This window comes from Choloepus didactylus, chromosome 18, assembly GCF_015220235.1.
Source record: "Choloepus didactylus isolate mChoDid1 chromosome 18, mChoDid1.pri, whole genome shotgun sequence".
Lineage (NCBI taxonomy): Eukaryota > Metazoa > Chordata > Mammalia > Pilosa > Megalonychidae > Choloepus > Choloepus didactylus.
In genome coordinates, this window is record NC_051324.1 from 12,288,107 (window position 1) to 12,308,946 (window position 20,840).

The following is a 20,840-nucleotide window of genomic DNA, read 5'->3' on the forward strand; positions in this document are numbered from 1 at the left end:
ACATGTTCTTAACTTTAATCCGTTCCTGTGGGTGTGCAACCATTGTAAGTAGGACCTTTTGATGAGGCTACTTCAGTTAAATGTGACCCACTTCAGTCAGGATGGGTCTTATAAGCAGAATGAAATTCAGACAGAGAGCAAAAAAGCCACAGAAGCAGCCAGAAGCTGATGAGAAGGGAAAGACGAGAAGATACCGCCAAGTGCTTTGCCATATGACAAACTCAGGACTCAAGGATCACTGGCAGCCAGCCTCAGAATGCTGGTCTTTGATTTGGACTTTCTTTAGCCTCAAAACTGTAAGCAAATAAATACCCACTGTTTAATCCAACCCATTTCATGGTATTTGCTTGAGTAGCCTAGGTAACTAAAATACACAATGAATAGTTTTGTCATAGTCTAATAGTTATAAAAGAAGTGAAATTGTACATGGCTTAATATGTAAGTTTTTCTTATTCTTTCAGTGTGACAATCATTTTTATTTAGACAAAGAAATGTGAGCAGTTGTTACATGATTTCAATGAATTGGTTTATAAAACAAGTATTTCTACATTGTCTTTGAGCTCCTAAATGAAGACTACCCTGAGAATAAAAAGGATTTGCTGAATATCTATTAATATTTATAAATATTTATCTGTGTGGCTCAGGATTTTTTAAATATTAACAATTAAACCAAATTGCAAATAATGCATATACAAAAGATTTAAGATGGCCACCATAATCCATATGCACATATTTCAATTTGTTTTTAATCTAACAGCATCTGCTACTGTTGTAAAGTTGATGTTGTATCATTTTTATCTGCTCTACATATTGGGGCTAAATAACACCTTTGAAAAAAGCATTCTGCTATTAAAAAGTTTTAAAACCCCTGGTTTATGGCAATGGTCCCTTTGAATAATGAAATATTAAAACCTTCCTTTCCATTTGCCATTTTTAAAATTTAATTTAGGCTCAAACCATCTCATTGTTAAAAATGGTGTTTGACGCCAATGTTCATAGCAGCATTATTCACAATTGCCAAGAGATGGAAACAACCCAAATGTCCTTCAACAGATGAGTGGATAAATAAAATGTGGTATATACACACGATGGAATACTACACGGCAGTAAGAAGGAACGATCTCGTGAAACATATGACAACATGGATGAACCTTGAAGACATAATGCTGAGCGAAATAAGCCAGGCACAAAAAGAGAAATATTATATGCTACCACTAATGTGAACTTTGAAAAATGTAAAACAAATGGTTTATAGTGTGGAATGTAGGGGAACTAGCAGTAGAGAGCAATTAAGGAAGGGGGAACAATAATCCAAGAAGAACAGATAAGCTATTTAACGTTCTGGGGATGCCCAGAAATGACTATGGTCTGTTAATTTCTGATGGATATAGTAGGAACAAGTTCACAGAAAGGTTGCTATATTATGTAACTTTCTTGGGGTAAAGTAGGAACATGTTGGAAGTTAAGCAGTTATCTTAGGTTAGTTGTCTTTTTCTTACTCCCTTGTTATGGTCTCTTTGAAATGTTCTTTTATTGTATGTTTGTTTTATTTTTAACTTTTTTTTTCATACAGTTGATTTAAAAAAGAAGGGAAAGTTAAAAAAAAAAAAAAAGAAAGAAAGAAAAACAAGGAAAAAAAAATGATGTAGTGCCCCCTTGAGGAGCCTGTGGAGAATGCAGGGGTATTCGCCTACCCCACCTCCATGGTTGCTAACATGACCACAGACATAGGGGACTGGTGGTTTGATGGGTTGAGCCCTCTACCATAAGTTTTACCCTTGGGAAGACGGTTGCTGCAAAGGAGAGGCTAGGCCTCCCTATATTTGTGCCTAAAAAAGGAGAGGCTAGGCCTCCCTATATTTGTGCCTAAGAGTCTCCTCCTGAATGCCTCTTTGTTGCTCAGATGTGGCCCTCTCTCTCTGGCTAAGCCAACTTGAAAGGTGAAATCACTGCCCTCCCCCCTACGTGGGATCAGACACCCAGGGGAGTGAATCTCCCTGGCAACGTGGAATATGACTCCCGGGGAGGAATGTAGACCCGGCATCGTGGGACGGAGAACATCTTCTTGACCAAAAGGGGGATGTGAAAGGAAATGAAATAAGCTTCAGTGGCAGAGAGATTCCAAAACGAGCCGAGAGGTCACTCTGGTGGGCACTCTTACGCACACTTTAGACAACCCCTTTTAGGTTCTAAAGAATTGGGGTAGCTGGTGGTGGATACCTGAAACTATCAAACTACAACCCAGAACCCATGAATCTCGAAGACAGTTGTATAAAAATGTAGCTTATGAGGGGTGTCAATGGGATTGGGAAAGCCATAAGGACCACACTCCACTTTGTCTAGTTTATGGATGGATGAGTAGAAAAATAGGGGAAGGAAACAAACAGACAAAGGTACCCAGTGTTCTTTTTTACTTCGATTGCTCTTTTTCACTCTAATTATTATTCTTGTTATTTTTGTGTGTGTGCTAATGAAGGTGTCAGGGATTGATTTAGGTGATGAATGTACAACTATGTAATGGTACTGTAAACAATCGAAAGTACGATTTGTTTTGTATGACTGCGTGGTATGTGAATATATCTCAATAAAATGATGATTAAAAAAATGGTGTTTGAAAATGTGTCTGTGATGCTGAAATCAACAGAAACACTATTAGAATGTAAAAAAAAATCAATTATGAAAAGGAGCCAACATTAATTACTAGATTTACTACTAACATTAATTACTACTAATTGCTAGACATCTTCCCACCACTACCCAAAATGTTATTTGGTAGCCATTTCATTATTACCCGAATATCACTAAGAAATCTCGATGTATTTCAGTGATTGTAATTTACCTTAACTACAAATACAAAGAAATTTTAAAAAAATTAATAGCTTAATGTGAAAATGTTAACTTTTATTAGAAGAACCAAGAAAAAAATGCCCACACTTAAGATTTCCCAAAGACATATACTTCTTTATGAGGCAGGGAATGAGAAAATTCACAAATATATGGGGGGTTAAACAACACACTTAAACAATCAGTGGGTCAAAGAAGAAATTGCAAGAGAAATTAGTAAATATCTTGAGAAAAATGAAAACAAGAAAACAATATATCAAAATCTATGGGATGCAGCAAAGGCGGTGCTGAGAGGAAAAGTTATAACCCTGAAACACCTACATTAAAAAGGAAGAAAGAGCTAAAATCAAAGACCCAACTGCATACCTGGAGGAACTAGAAAAAGAACAGCAAACTTTAATCCCGAAGCAAGCAAAAGGAAAGAAATAACAACGATTAGAGCAGAAATAAATGAAATTGAGAACCAACAAACAAGAGAGAATCAACAAAACCAGAAAAGTTGGTTCTCGGAGAAGATCAATATAATTGTCAAACCCTTAGCTGGACTAACAAAGAAAAAGAGAAAATGCAAATAAGTAAAATCAGAAATGATGGGGGGGGGGGAGGTGGGAACGACACATAACTAGTGACCCTGCAGAAATAAAAAGGATCATAAGAGGATACTATGAACATCAGTATGCCAACAGATTAGACAACTTAGATGAAATAGACAACTTCCTAGAACCAAACGAACCTACACTGTCTCTAGAAGAAACAGAAGACCTCAGCAAACCAATCAAAAGTAAAGAGACTGAATTCCCTACAAAGAAAAGCCCAGGACTAGATGGCTTTACAGATAAATTCCACCAATCATTCTAGGAGTGAATATCAATCCTGCTCATGCTTCCAAAAAATTAAGAGGGGAACACGACTAACTTGTTCTATGATGCTAACATCACCATATTACCAAAGCCAGATAAAGATACCACAAGAAAAGAAAATCACAGATCAATCTCTCTAATGAATATAGATGCAGAAATCCTCAACAAAATACATGCAAATTGAATCCAACAGCACACCAGGATCAAGGGGGTTTTATTCCAGATATGCAAGGATGGTTCAACACAAGAAAACCAATTAATGTAATACTCCACAGTAACAAACTGAAGGGGGGAAAACCCACATGATCATATAAATTGATGCAGAAAAAGCATTTGACAAAATCTACCATCCTTTCTTTATAAAAGCACTTTGAATGATAGGAACAGAAGGAAACATCCTCAATATAAAGGGCATATATGAAAAACCCACCGCTAACATGACATTCAATGGCGAAAGAATGAAAGATTTCCCTCTAAGATAGGGAAAAAGACAAGGATGCCCACTGTCACCATGCCTATTCAACTTTGTGCTAGAAGTTCTAGCTGGAGCTATAGGCAAGAAAAAGAAATAAAAAGCATCCAAATTGGAAAGGAGGAAGCAAACTTCTACTATTTGCAGATGACAAAATCCTATATTTAGAAAGTCCCAAAAAACCTACGGAAAAGCTACTAGAGCTAATAAACAAGTTCAGCAAAGTGGCAGGATACAAGATCAACATGCAAATATCAGTTGTGTTTCTATATGCTAGTGATGAGCAATATCAGGAGGAAATAAAGAAAAAAATTCCATTTACAATAGCAACTAAAAGAATCAAATATCTAGGAATGAACTTAATCAAGGATGTAAAGGACTATTGAGAAAACTATAAAACATTGCTAAAAGAAAACAAAGAATACCTAAACAAATGGAAAAGCATTCCATGTTCATGGATTGGAGGGCTAAATGTCGTTAAGATGTAAATTCTGCCCAAATTGATCTACTTCAATGTAATACCAACCAAAATTCTAACAGCCTACTTTGAAGAAACGGAAAAACCAATTATCAAATTTATTTAGAAGGGTAAAGAGCCCTGAGTAGCCAAAAACATCCTGGGGGAAAAAAAAAAAAAAGAATGAAGAGGGAAGACTCACGCTTCCTGACTTTAAAGCATATTATAAAGCCACATTGGTCAAAACGGCATGGTGCTGGCATAAAGATAGACATATCAATCAATGGAATCAAATTTGAGAGTTCAGAAATAGACCCTCAGATCTATGGCCAACTGATTTTTGACAAGGCTCCCACGTCCCCTCAACTGGGACAAATAATCTCTTCAATAAATGGTTTTGGGAGAACTGGATATCCATATCTAAAAGAAAGAAAGAGAACCCCTATCTCACTCCCTATTAAAAAATTAACTAAAAATGGATCAAATACCTAAATATATCAGACAGTACCATAAAATCCTAGAAGAAAATGTTGGGAAGGATCTTCAAGATCTTGTAGTACATGATGTTTCATTTCTTAGATTTGATATCCAAAGCACAAGCAACAAAAGAAAAAACAGATAAATGGAACCTCCTCAAAACTGAATATTTTCGTATCAAAGGACTTTGGCAAAAAGGTGAAAAGGTAGCCTACTCAATGGGAGAAAATATTTGAAAATCACCTATCTGATAAGGGTTTAATATCAGAATATATAAAGAAATCCTATTAACTCAACAATAAAAAGACAAACAACCCAATTTAAAAATGGGCAAAAGAGATGAACAGACATTTTCCAAAACAACAAGAAATAAAAATGGCCAAAAAGCACAAGAAAAAGATGTGCAACATCACTAGCTATTAGGGAAATGCAAATCAAAACCACAATGATCATTTCACATCTACTAGAACGGTCACTATTAAACAGAAAACTACAAGTGTTGGAGAAGATGTGGAAAAACAGGAATACTTATTCACTGCTGGTGGCAATGTAAAACGGTACAGCTGCAGTGAAAGATGGTTCATGGTTCCTCAGGAAGCTAAGTATAGAACTGTCATATGATCTGGCAATCCTTTTAACAGGCATATACTCAGAAGAACTGAAAGCAGGGACATGAAGAGACATTTTCACAGTGATGTTCACAATGGCATTATTCACAATTGCCAAGAGATGGAAACAATCCAAGCGCCCATCAACTAATGAATGGTTAAACAAAATGTGGTAGATATATACGATGGAATATTATTCAGCAGTAAGAAGGAATGAAGTCATGATGCATGTGACAACACAGAGAAACCTTGAGGACATGTTGAGTGAAGTAAGTCAGTCACAAAGGGACAAGTATTATATGATCTCACTAAAAGGAACGAATTATAAAAAGTAAACTCATAGAGTTAAAATCTAAAATAGAGGTTACTGGGAGGTAGAATAAGGGTAGAGAATGGGGAATGGTTGCTTAAATTTGTGCAAAATTTTTTATTAGGTTGAATGTAAATGTTTGGAAATGGACATAGTTGATGGTAGCACATTATGGTAAATGGAATTAATAGCATTCGATTATGCATGTAATTGTGGTTGAAAGGGGAAGTTTAGTCATGTATGTCACTAGAAGGAAAGCTAGAGGTAAAACGTAGGACTGTGTAACACAGTGAACAGGTGATGACTGATTAATAGTACAAATATACGAAGATTCTTTCATGAACTAGAACAAATGTTCTTCACTATTACAAGGAGTTAATAACAGAGTGGTATATGGGGGGAGGGGAATGCACCTAATGCAACTACGGACTATAGTTAACACTAATATTTTAATATTCTCTCATCAACTGTAACAAATGTATCATGCCAATACTAAGGGTCAATAATAAGGGGCGATAACGAGTGTGGGTTCTTTCTGGAGTAATGAAAATGTTCTAAAATCGACTGTGGTAATAAATGCACAATTCCTTGATTAAACTGTGAGCCACTGATTGTATTCTTTAGACAGACTGTATGGTTTATGAAAATATCTCAATAAAACTGCTTTATAAAAAACAAAACTCCAGAGGGAGGCGGGGCAAGATGGCAGACTGGTGAGCTGTATGTTTTAGTTACTCCTCCAGGAAAGTAGGTAAAAAGCCAGGATCTGCGTGGACTGGACACCACAGAGCAATCTGTCTTTGGGCATACTTCATGCAACACTCATGAAAACGTGGAACTGCTGAGATCGGCGAAATCTGTAAGTTTTTGCGGCCAGGGGACCCGCGCCCCTCCCTGCCAGGCTCAGTCCCGGGGGAGGAGGGGCTGTCAGCTCCAGGAAGGAGAAGGGAGAATTGCAGTGGCTGCTCTTATCGGAAACTCATTCTACTGATTCAAACTCCAACCATAGATAGACTGAGACCAGACACCAGAGACTCTGAGAGCAGCCAGCCCAGCAGAGAGGAGACAGGCATAGAAAAAAAACAACACGAAAAACTCCAAAATAAAAGCAGAGGATTTTTGGAGTTCTGGTGAACACAGAAAGGGGAAGGGCGGAGATTAGGCCTTGAGGCGCATATGCAAATCCCGAAGCAAGGCTGATCTCTCTGCCCTGTGCACCTTTCCTTAATGGCCCTGGTTGCTTTGTCTATTAGCATTTCAATAACCCATTAGATCTCTGAGGAGGGCTGTTTTTTTTTTTTTTTTTTTTTTTTTTTTTAAATCCTTTTTGCTTTTTCTAAAACAATTACTCTAAGAAGCTCAATACAGAAAGCTTCAAAGAATTGAAATTTGGGCACGTCAAGTCAAGAGCAGAACTAAGAGAGCTCTGAGACAAAAGGCAATAATCCAGTGGCTGAGAAAATTCACTAAACAACACAACTTCACTCCTGCCCATCGCCAGCCCCATAGCCCAGAGCTGCCCCAGACAACCCAGTGTGACGGAAGTGCTTCAAATAACAGGCACACACCACAAAACTGGGTGTGGACATTAGCCTTCCCTGCAACCTCAGCTGAATGTCCCAGAGCTGGGAAGGGGGAGCAGTGTGAATTAACAGAGCCTCATTCAGCCATCATTTCAGCAGACTGGGAGCCTCCCTACACAGCCCAGCAGCCCAGAACTGCCCTGGGGGGACGGCACTCACCTGTGACATAGCACAGTCATCCCTCAACAGAGGACCCGGGGTGCACAGCCTGGAAGAGGGGCCCACTTGCAAGTCTCAGGAGCCATACGCCAATACCAAAGACTTGTGGGTCAGTGGCAGAGACAAACTGTGGCAGGACTGAACTGAAGGATTAGACTATTGCAGTAGCTTTAAAACTCTAGGATCATCAGGGAGATTTGATTGTTAGGGCCACCCCCCCTCCCCGACTGCCCAGAAACACGCCCCACATACAGGGCAGGCAACACCAACTACACACGCAAGCTTGGTACACCAATTGGGCCCCACAAGACTCACTCCCCCACTCACTAAAAAGGCTAAGCGGGGGAGATCTGGCTTGTGGAGAACAGCTGGCTCGTGGACGCCACCTGCTGGTTAGTTAGAGAAAGTGTACTCCACGAAGCTGTAGATCTGATAAATTAGAGATAAGGACTTCAACTGATCTACAAACCCTAAAAGAACCCTATCAAGTTCAGCAAATGCCACGAGGCCAAAAACAACAGAAAATTATAAAGCATATGAAAAAACCAGACGATATGGATAACCCAAGCCCAAGCACCCAAATCAAAAGACCAGAAGAGACACACCTAGAGCAGCTACTCAAAGAACTAAAGATGAACAATGAGACCATAGTACGGGATATGAAGGAAATCAAGAAGACCCTAGAAGAGCATAAAGAAGACATTGCAAGACTAAATAAAAAAATGGGTGATCTTATGGAAATTAAAGAAACTGTTGACCAAATTAAAAAGATTCTGGACACTCATAGTACAAGACTAGAGGAAGCTGAACAACGAATCAGTGACCTGGAAGATGACAGAATGGAAAATGAAAGCATAAAAGAAAGAATGGGGAAAAAAATTGAAAAACTCGAAATGGACCTCAGGGATATGATAGATAATATGAAACGTCCGAATATAAGACTCATTGGTGTCCCAGAAGGGGAAGAAAAGGGTAAAGGTCTAGGAAGAGTATTCAAAGAAATTGTTGGGGAAAACTTCCCAAATCTTCTAAACACATAAATACACAAATCATAAATGCTCAGCGAACTCCAAATAGAATAAATCCAAAAAAAACCCACTCCGAGACATATACTGATCACACTGTCAAACATAGAAGAGAAGGAGCAAGTTCTGAAAGCAGCAAGAGAAAAGCAATTCACCACATACAAAGGAAACAGCATAAGACTAAGTAGTGACTACTCAGCAGCCACCATGGAGGCAAGAAGGCAGTGGCACGATATATTTAAAATTCTGAGTGAGAGGAATTTCCAGCCAAGAATACTTTATCCAGCAAAGCTCTCCTTCAAATTTGAGGGAGAGCTTAAATTTTTCACAGACAAAGAAATGCTGAGAGAATTTGCTAACAAGAGACCTGCCCTACTGGAGATACTAAAGGGAGCCCTACAGACAGAGAAACAAAGACAGGACAGAGAGACTTGGAGAAAGGTTCAGTACTAAAGAGATTCGGTATGGGTACAATAAAGGATATTAATAGAGAGAGGGAAAAATATGGCAAACATAATCCAAAGGATAAGATGGCCGATTCAAGAAATGCCTTCACGGTTTTAACGTTGAATGTAAATGGATTAAACTCCCCAATTAAAAGATATAGATTCGCAGAATGGATCAAAAAAAATGAACCATCAATATGTTGCATACAAGAGACTCATCTTAGACACAGGGACACAAAGAAACTGAAAGTGAAAGGATGGAAAAAAATATTTCATGAAAGCTACAGCCAAAAGAAAGCAGGTGTAGCAATATTAATCTCAGATAAAATAGACTTCAAATGCAGGGATGTTTTGAGAGACAAAGAAGGCCACTACATACTAATAAAAGGGGCAATTCAGCAAGAAGAAATAACAATCGTAAATGTCTATGCACCCAATCAAGGTGCCACAAAATACATGAGAGAAACATTGGCAAAACTAAAGGAAGGAATTGATGTTTCCACAATAATTGTGGGAGACTTCAACACATCACTCTCTCCTATAGATAGATCAACCAGACAGAAGACCAATAAGGAAATTGAAAACCTAAACAATCTGATAAATGAATTAGATTTAACAGACATCTACAGGACATTACATCCGAAATCACCAGGATACACATACTTTTCTAGTGCTCACGGAACTTTCTCCAGAATAGATCATATGCTGGGACATAAAACAAGCCTCAATAAATTTAAAAAGATTGAAATTATTCAAAGCACATTCTCTGACCACAATGGAATACAATTAGAAGTCAATAACCATCAGAGACTTAGAAAATACACAAATACCTGAAGGTTAAACAACACACTCCTAAACAATCAGTGGGTTAAAGAAGAAATAGCAAGAGAAATTGCTAAATATATAGAGACGAATGAAAATGAGAACACAACATACCAAAACCTATGGGATGCAGCAAAAGCAGTGCTAAGGGGGAAATTTATAGCACTAAACGCATATATTAAAAAGGAAGAAAGAGCCAAAATCAAAGAACTAATGGATCAACTGAAGAAGCTAGAAAATGAACAGCAAACCAATCCTAAACCAAGTACAAGAAAAGAAATAACAAGGATTAAAGCAGAAATAAATGACATAGAGAACAAAAAAACAATAGAAAGGATAAATATCACCAAAAGTTGGTTCTTTGAGAAGATCAACAAGATTGACAAGCCCCTAGCTAGACTGACAAAATCAAAAAGAGAGAAGACCCATATAAACAAAATAATGAATGAAAAAGGTGACATAACTGCAGATCCTGAAGAAATTAAAAAAATTATAAGAGGATATTATGAACAACTGTATGGCAACAAACTGGATAATGTAGAAGAAATGGACAATTTCCTGGAAATATATGAACAACCTAGACTGACCAGAGAAGAAATAGAAGACCTCAACCAACCCATCACAAGCAAAGAGATCCAATCAGTCATCAAAAATCTTCCCACAAATAAATGCCCAGGGCCAGATGGCTTCACAGGGGGAATTCTACCAAACTTTCCAGAAAGAACTGACACCAATCTTACTCAAACTCTTTCAAAACATTGAAAAAAATGGAACACTACCTAACTCATTCTATGAAGCTAACATCAATCTAATACCAAAACCAGGCAAAGATGCTACAAAAAAGGAAAACTACCGGCCAATCTCCCTAATGAATATAGATGCAAAAATCCTCAACAAAATACTTGCAAATCGAATCCAAAGACACATTAAAAAAATCATACACCATGACCAAGTGGGGTTCATTCCAGGCATGCAAGGATGGTTCAACATAAGAAAAACAATCAATGTATTACAACACATTAAAAACTCGAAAGGGAAAAATCAATTGATCATCTCAATAGATGCTGAAAAAGCATTTGACAAAATCCAACATCCCTTTTTGATAAAAACACTTCAAAAGGTAGGAATTGAAGGAAACTTCCTCAACATGATAAAGAGCATATATGAAAAACCCACAGCCAGCATAGTACTCAATGGTGAGAGACTGAAAGCCTTCCCTCTAAGATCAGGAACAAGACAAGGATGCCCGCTGTCACCACTGTTATTCAACATTGTGCTGGAAGTGCTAGCCAGAGCAATCCGGCAAGACAAAGAAATAAAAGGCATCCAAATTGGAAAAGAAGAAGTAAAACTGTCATTGTTTGCAGATGATATGATCTTATATCTAGAAAACCCTGAGAAATCAACGATACACCTACTAGAGCTAATAAACAAATTTAGCAAAGTAGCGGGATACAAGATTAATGCATATAAGTCAGTAATGTTTCTATATGCTAGAAATGAACAAACTGAAGAGTCACTCAAGAAAAAGATACCATTTTCAATAGCAACTAAAAAAATCAAGTACCTAGGAATAAACTTAACCAAAGATGTAAAAGACCTATACAAAGAAAACTACATAACTCTACTAAAAGAAATAGAAGGGGACCTTAAAAGATGGAAAAATATTCCATGTTCATGGATAGGAAGGCTAAATGTCATTAAGATGTCAATTCTACCCAAACTCATCTACAGATTCAATGCAATCCCAATCAAAATTCCAACAACCTACTTTGCAGACTTGGAAAAGCTAGTTATCAAATTTATTTGGAAAGGGAAGATGCCTCGAATTGCTAAAGACACTCTAAAAAAGAAAAACGAAGTGGGAGGACTTACACTCCCTGACTTTGAAGCTTATTATAAAGCCACAGTTGCCAAAACAGCATGGTACTGGCACAAAGATAGACATATAGATCAATGGAATCGAATTGAGAATTCAGAGATAGACCCTCAGATCTATGGCCGACTGATCTTTGATAAGGCCCCCAAAGTCACCGAACTGAGCCATAATGGTCTTTTCAACAAATGGGGCTGGGAGAGTTGGATATCCATATCCAAAAGAATGAAAGAGGACCCCTACCTCACCCCCTACACAAAAATTAACTCAAAATGGACCAAAGATCTCAATATAAAAGAAAGTACCATAAAACTCCTAGAAGATAATGTAGGAAAACATCTTCAAGACCTTGTATTAGGAGGCCACTTCCTAGACTTTACACCCAAAGCACAAGCAACAAAAGAGAAAATAGATAAATGGGAACTCCTCAAGCTTAGAAGTTTCTGCACCTCAAAGGAATTTCTCAAAAAGGTAAAGAGGCAGCCAACTCAATGGGAAAAAATTTTTGGAAACCATGTATCTGACAAAAGACTGATATCTTGCATATACAAAGAAATCCTACAACTCAATGACAATAGTACAGACAGCCCAATTATAAAATGGGCAAAAGATATGAAAAGACAGTTCTCTGAAGAGGAAATACAAATGGCCAAGAAACACATGAAAAATGTTCAGCTTCACTAGCTATTAGAGAGATGCAAATTAAGACCACAATGAGATACCATCTAACACCGGTTAGAATGGCTGCCATTAAACAAACAGGAAACTACAAATGCTGGAGGGGATGTGGAGAAATTGGAACTCTTATTCATTGTTGGTGGGACTGTATAATGGTTCAGCCACTCTGGAAGTCAGTCTGGCAGTTCCTTAGAAAACTAGATATAGAGCTACCATTCGATCCAGCGATTGCACTTCTCGGTATATACCCGGAAGATCGGAAAGCAGTGACACGAACAGATATCTGCATGCCAATGTTCATAGCAGCATTATTCACAATTGCCAAGAGATGGAAACAACCCAAATGTCCTTCAACAGATGAGTGGATAAATAAAATGTGGTATATACACACGATGGAATACTACGCGGCAGTAAGAAGGAACGATCTGGTGAAACATATGACAACATGGATGAACCTTGAAGACATAATGCTGAGCGAAATAAGCCAGGCACAAAAAGAGAAATATTATATGCTACCACTAATGTGAACTTTGAAAAATGTAAAACAAATGGTTTATAATGTAGAATGTAGGGGAACTAGCAGTAGAGAGCAATTAAGGAAGGGGGAACAATAATCCAAGAAGAACAGATAAGCTATTTAACGTTCTGGGGATGCCCAGAAATGACTATGGTCTGTTAATTTCTGATGGATGTAGTAGGAACAAGTTCACTGAAATGTTGCTATATTATGTAACTTTCTTGGGGTAAAGTAGGAACATGTTGGAAGTTAAGCAGTTATCTTAGGTTAGTTGTCTTTTTCTTACTCCCTTGCTATGGTCTCTTTGAAATGTTCTTTTATTGTATGTTTGTTTTCTTTTTAACTTTTTTTTTCATACAGTTGATTTGAAAAAAGAAGGGAAAGTTAAAAAAAAAAAAAAAAAAAAAGAAAAAAGACAAACAAGGAAAAAAAAAAAAAAAGATGTAGTGCCCCCTTGAGGAGCCTGTGGAGAATGCAGGGGTATTCGCCTACCCCACCTCCATGGTTGCTAACATGACCACAGACATAGGGGACTGGTGGTTTGATGGGTTGAGCCCTCTACCATAAGTTTTACCCTTGGGAAGACGGTTGCTGCAAAGGAGAGGCTAGGCCTCCCTGTATTTGTGCCTAAGAGTCTCCTCCTGAATGCCTCTTTGTTGCTCAGATGTGGCCCTCTCTCTCTGGCTAAGCCAACTTGAAAGGTGAAATCACTGCCCTCCCCCCTACGTGGGATCAGACACCCAGGGAAGTGAATCTCCCTGGCAACGTGGAATATGACTCCCGGGGAGGAATGTAGACCCGGCATCGTGGGATGGAGAACATCTTCTTGACTAAAAGGGGGATGTGAAAGGAAATGAAATAAGCTTCAGTGGCAGAGAGATTCCAAAACGAGCCGAGAGATCACTCTGGTGGGCACTCTTACGCACACTTTAGACAACCTTTTTTAGGTTCTAAAGAATGGGGGTAGCTGGTGGTGGATACCTGAAACTATTAAACTACAACCCAGAACCCATGAATCTCGAAGACAGTTGTATAAAAATGTAGCTTATGAGGGGTGACAGTGGGATTGGGAATGCCATAAGGACCAAACTCCACTTTGTCTAGTTTATGGATGGATGTGTAGAAAAGTAGGGGGGGCAGACAAACAGACAAGGGTACCTAGTGTTCTTTTTTACTTCAGTTGCTCTTTTTCACTCTGATTGTTATTCTTGTTATTTTTGTGTGTGTGCTGATGAAGGTGTCAGGGATTGATTTAGGTGATGAATGTACAACTATGTAATGGTACTGTAAACAATCGAAAGTACAATTTGTTTTGTATGACTGCGTGGTATGTGAATATATCTCAATAAAATTATTATTAAAAAAAAAAAAAAAAAAACAAAAAAAACAAAACAAAACTCCAACAAAGAAAAGCACAGGACCAGATGACTGCACTCGTGAATTTTACCAAACAGCCCAAGAAGAATTAACACCAATTCTGCTCAAACTCTTAAAAAAATTGAAGAGGAGGGAACACTCTCTAACTCATTTTATCAGGCCAACATCATCCTCACACCAAAGCTGCATAAAGATACCAAAAGCAAAGAATATTACAGACCAATATGCATTATGAATATAGATGTAAAAACTCTGAATAAAATATCAGCACTCTTAATCCTACAGCACATTAAAAGAATTATACAGGGATACTTTGTTTTATTGCTCTTCTCGGGAACTGCGTTTTTTACAAATTGAAGGTTTGTGACAACCCTACATCAAGTAAGTCTATTGGTGCCATTTTTTTTCCAACAGCAAGTGCTCACTTTGTGTCTCTTTGTCACATTTTGGTAATACTCACAATATTTTAAACTTTTTCATTATTATTAGATGTTATGGTGATCTATGAGTTTTGACATTACTACTGTAATTGTTTTACAGTGCCATGAACTGCATCCATATAAGATGGCAACCTTCATCAATAAAATGTGTCTTCTGACTGCTCCACTGATCAGCCCCTGTCTCTCTCTATCTCCTTGGGCCTCCCTATTCCCTGAGACATATCAATATTGGAATTAGGCCAATTAATAACCCTACAATGGCCTCAGGGTATCCAAATTAAAGGGCAAGTTGCATGTCTCTCACTTTGATAAATTAAAAGCTAGAAATGTTTAAGCTTAGTGAGGAAGACATGCTGTCAGCTGAGATAGGGCAAAAGCTAGCTAGGCCTCTTGCACCAGTTAGCCAAATTGTGAATGCAAAGGAATAATTCTTACAGGAAATTAAAAACGCTACTCCAGTGAGCACACAAATTATTAAAAAAAAAGCAGTAACTGCTGATACGGAGAAAGCTTTAGTGGTCTGGATAGAAGATCAAACCAGCCACGGCATTGCCTTAAGCCAAAACCTAATCCAGAGCAAGGCCTTAAATCTCTTCAAATCTATGAAAGCTGAGAGAGGTGAAGAAGCTGCAGAAGAAAGTTTGACTAGCAGAACTTGATTCCTGAGGTTTAAGGAAAGAAGCCATCTCTATAACATTAGAGTGCAAGGTGAGGCAGTAAATGCTGAGGTAGAAGCTGCATCAAGTTAACCAGAAGATCTAGCTAAGATAATTGATGAAGGTGGCTACACTGAACAGATGAAACAACCTTCTATTGGAAGAAGACACCATCTAGGACATTCATAGCTAGAGAGGAGAAATCAATGCCTGGCTTCAAAACTTCAAAGGACAGGCTGACTCTTGTTAGAGGCTAATGCAGCTGGTGACTTTAAGTTGAAGCCAGTGCTCATTTACCATTCTGAAAATCCTAGGGCCCTTAAGGATTAGGGTAAATCTACTCTACATATGCTCTATAAATTGAAGAAAGCCTGGATGACAGCACATCTGTTTACAACATGGTTTATTGGTATCTGAAGCCCACTGTTGAGATCTACTGCTCATTAAAAAAGATTCCTTTCAAAATATTACTGCTCATTGACAATGCACCTGGTAACCCAAGAGCTCTGATGGAGAGTGACAATGAGATTGTTGTTTTCATGCCTGCTAACACAACATCCATTTTGAAGCCCATGGATGAAGGAGTCATTTTGACTTTGAGGTCTTATTATTTAAGGAATACATTTCATAAGGCTATAACTGCCACAGATAGTGATTCCTCTGATGGATCTGGGCAAAGAAAAGAGAAAACCTCCTGGAAAGTATTCACCATTCTAGATGCCATTAAGAATGTTTGTGATTCACAGGAGGAGGTCAAAATATTAACATTAACTGGAGTTTGGAAGAAGTTGATTCCAACTCTTATGACTTTGAAAGGATCAAGACTTCAGTGGAGGACGTAACTGTAGATATGGCAGAATAGCAAGAGAACTATTATTAAAAGTGGAGTCTAAAAATATGACTGAATTGCTGCAATCTCATGATAAAACTTGAATGAATGAGGAGTTGCTTTTTATGAATGAGCAAAGAAAGCGGTTTCTGGAGATAGAATCTACTCCTGGTGAATATGCTGTGAAGACTGTTGAAATGACAAAAAAGGATTAGAATATTCAGGAAACTTAATTGACAAAGCAGAAGCAAGGTTTCAGAGGACTGGCTCCAATTTCTGAAAGAAATTCTACTGTGGGTAAAATGCTATCAAACAGCATTGCATTTTACAGAGAAATCTTTCGTGAAAGGAAGAGTCAATCAGTGCAGCCAATTTCATTGTTGTCTTATTTTAAGAAATTGCCACTGCCACGCCAACCCTCAGCAACCAACCTAATCACCCTGATCAGTCAGCAGCCATCAACATCAAGCAAATCCCTCCCCCAGCAAAGAGATTAAGATTCGCTGAAGGCTCAGATGATAGTTAGCATTTTCAGAAATAAAGTACTTTTTTAATTAAGGTATACACATTCTTTTATTTAGACATAATGCTACTGCACACTTAGTACACTATGGTATAAACTAACTTTATATGCACTGGGAAACCAAAAATTTGTGTGACTCGCTTTATAGCAATATTTGCTTTATTGCAGTGGTCTGGAACTGAACCCTCAATTTCTCTGAGGTATGCCTGTATACAAATGATCAAGTGGGATTTACTGCACTTATGCAAGGATGGTTCAATGGAAGAAGATCAATCAGTGGAATAGAAGACATTAACAGAACAAAGGAAAAAAACTACATGGTAATCTCCATTGATGCGGGAAAGACATGAAAAAATGCAACACCCCTTCTTGATAAAAACACTTAGCAAACTAGGAATAGATGGAAACTTCCTCAACATGATAAAGAGCATATATAAAAATCCCACAGCTAACATTATACTCAAAGACTAGAATCCTTCCCTCTAAGATCAGGATCAAGACAAGATGTCCACTGTCACCAGTGCTGGTCAACATTTTACAGGAAATTACAGCAGAGCATCTAGGCAAGAAAAAGAAATACAAGGCATCCAAATTGGGAAGGAAAAAGAAGTTTCACACTTTGTAGATGACATGATCCTATATATAGAAAATCCTGAGAAGTCCACAATAAAGCTACTCGAGTTAATAAATGAATTCAACAAAGTAGCAGGGTATAAAATCAAGTAAAAACCAGTAGTGTTTCTATACAATGGTAATGAACACTCCGAAGAGGAAACCAAGAAAAATATTTCATTTACAATAGCAACTAAACAATCAAATATCTAGATATAAATTTAACCAAGAATGTTAAGGACTTGTATATGAAAAACTACAAAACATTTCGGAAAGAAATCAAAAAAGACCTAAATAAAGAGAAGGACATTCCATGTTCATGGATTGGAAGACTAAGTCTGTTAAGATTTCAATTCTACCAGAAGGGATTTTCAAATTCAATGCAGTAACAATTAAAATGCTAACAGCTGTCTTTGCAGAAATGGAAAACCCAACCATCAAATCCATATGTGGAAATTAAACAATATACTCTTATACAACCATAGGGCCAGAAAGAAATCATAAGGGAAATTAGGAAATATCTTGAGACTAAAACAAAAAATACCAAAACTTATGGGCTCCAACAACTAAAAAGCATAACAAAATAAAACACAGTAAGCAAAACAAAACAAAAAACTTACAGGATGCAACTCTAAATGCCTAATTAAAAAAGAAGAAAGATTACAAATCAATAACTTACTTCATTCCTAAATAAACTAGAATAAGAACAAACTAAAACCAAGGTTATTAGAAGGAAGTAAACAGTAAAGATTAGACCAGAGATAAATGAAACAATCAACAAAACTAAAAGCTCGTATTTTCACACTGATATTGATAGCACAATTATTCACAACTGCCAGAGCTGGAAGCCACCCAAGTGTCCATTAATAGATGGAAGGATATAAAAAATGGCATATAAACACAATGGAATATCATTCAGTCATAAAGTTCTGGTACATGCGACTACATGGGGTGAACCATGAAGACATCATGTTGAGTGAAATAAGCCAGATGCAAAAGGACAAATATTGCAGGATTTCACTAATAATAAGCAAATTCACAGAATCAAAAACTAGAGCACATGTTACCAGGGGCCAGGGAAGGGGCAGGGTATGAGTTAATGCTTAACTGACATGAGTTTTTATTTCAGACGATGGAAAAGTTTGGTAATAGATGGTGGTCATGGTAGAACAATTTGAAGTCAACATCAATGAATCACATTTTTGAATGTGGTCAAAAGGGAAATTTTACATTTTTGTTACCAGAATAAAAATTAAAAAAAGAAAAAAAAACCCATAAGATTGTATAACACAGTGAACTCTAATAAACTAGGGACTACAGTTAATAGTATAATTATAACATTCTTTCATTAATTGTAACAAAGGTACTACACTAATACAAAGTGTTAATAATAGGGAAAACTGTGTGGCGGTATCTGGGAACTATATTTTCTGCATAATTTTTCTGTAAACCTACAACTTCTCTAAAAAAAAAAAAAATAAAAAAACAAAGTGGTCACCTTAGGAGAAAAAAAAGGTATCTTAAAATCAGATTTTATTTTAAAAGATATTTTTACAGTTTATTTAAAGCTTGCATAGATTTAAGTATACATTTGAATCATTAAGTTCACTTTTGATTAGGACCAAGAAAAATCCACTATTATAAACATGGGTGGATCCAGGCTGAAGGCTACTATTTTAAAACTCAGGAAATTTGCTCATGCTGTTTTAGACCTAAAGTGTAATAGAGTGACTACAAGACCAAAAGAACCCAATCAACTTTTTAACCACTGGAACCACAAAACAAATTAAATTATATGGGAAGAGTCTGTAATAGTCTTAGTATAAATATAATGGGATAAAAGGATTTAATTTAATTTGGTGAATATCTTACCTCTGTGAAGTTTGATTGGACAAGCAAAGTCAGAATCAAAGGGTTCATCCTCTCCAGATGCCAGTTTTAGAGCAAGCTCCAACTCAACGCATTCAAACACATACAAAGAAGGAATGAGGTCGGTCCTGGAATCCCAGGACTTTTCTGACTTAAAAAAAAAAAAAAAAAAAAAAAGGGCATTGTATTTTTGGTCATTCATGTTCATTTGAAAATGTACACAACTTAAAACAGAAGCAAAAAAAATGCTGTGTCAGATTTCTCTAATGAATATACATAATCTACTTTTTCTTCCATGCTTTATCCTACATTAAATCATACTCATATATATACTAACAATGTCATCAGGGCAGTTCTTATTGGAGGATCTCTTCAAAAGGTCACAATCTCAACTCAAAACATATCTACTTAACATTATATTTTGTTGTAATTAATATCTTAGGAATATACCTAATTTCTTGAGTCTAACTGTATTTTCAGCCTGTAAATTTTTATGATAATGAGTTACATATCTTTAATATTCCCTGTATAATACAAAATTATTTATTTGTGTAAAATCTCCCACCTACATTCTTTAAAAAAATCCTCATTTTAATTTCTAGGGAGTCAGTGACAACATCTGCATCTCTTTACTCAAAGGTTTTTCTCAATAAAATTTATCATTCTTAAAATAAAAAAAAAAAAAAAAGGTCAAATAGTGCTTTCAAATTCTTAATTCCACCCCCTATTCTAGCAGTGCTTTGTTATACTTAAGAGAGAAAAAAGTTCTCTCCTCTTTTAAGAAAGTGTAAACAAACAAGTTTATTTAGAGAAAAACCAATTCAGCAATTCAAAGGTTCTTTATTCTATCACCAAAGATTGCAGTATAGGGTTCAGAAAGAAAGAAGCAGGTTGATGTAACAAACTGGGCAATCTTCTAGGTTCTTTCCATTTAGATTTTTATGTGGGCTTCAATTATTTTTAAGCATTTAATTTCCAAAATATCTGATGTGTCAGATACAGGCAAAATTCCTTATAAAATAAGCATCCATACTGGGCCAGAAACTTTACCAGGAGTTGAAGATAGAAAATATACCCATGCCAGCCTGCACTTACTGTTTGGTCATCTTCTTCTTCCCCTTCTAGCACAACACAGTGATACAGCATTCCTGATTCAGTAGCGATCACTAAGATGTTGGGGATACAGGGTAAGCAGAGTATATTACAAGCATCATAACCATAGTTATCTTCAGCTGCAGGATGCATGGGTAATGGTCCTAACAGCTTTCCAAGATTCCCAGGGCTAAAGAAAGAGTGAAAACACATTTTGGGAAATGTTGACAGAAGATAACCATGCACATCACTTAAAACAATTCTTTGACTTTGTTTTCTTCTTATGAAATGTACCTTCTGCCTCATTA

General features: G+C 37.0%; 1 protein-coding gene across 2 annotated transcripts in view; it reads right to left on the reverse strand.

Annotated features, from left to right (window-relative positions):
• Positions 1-20,840, reverse strand: part of NUP88 (nucleoporin 88) — a 76,349-nt gene that overhangs the window by 26,946 nt on the left and 28,563 nt on the right. For both annotated transcript variants that reach the window (XR_005212592.1, XM_037808318.1), the window contains exons 6-7: positions 20,536-20,722; positions 19,444-19,591 (exon numbers count right to left, since the gene is read on the reverse strand). Coding sequence is in view for 1 of the 2 variants with exons in the window: in XM_037808318.1 (XP_037664246.1) it covers positions 19,444-19,591; positions 20,536-20,722 (335 nt within the window). In the remaining variant the exon portion in view is untranslated. The remainder of the gene's footprint in view (positions 1-19,443; positions 19,592-20,535; positions 20,723-20,840) is intronic.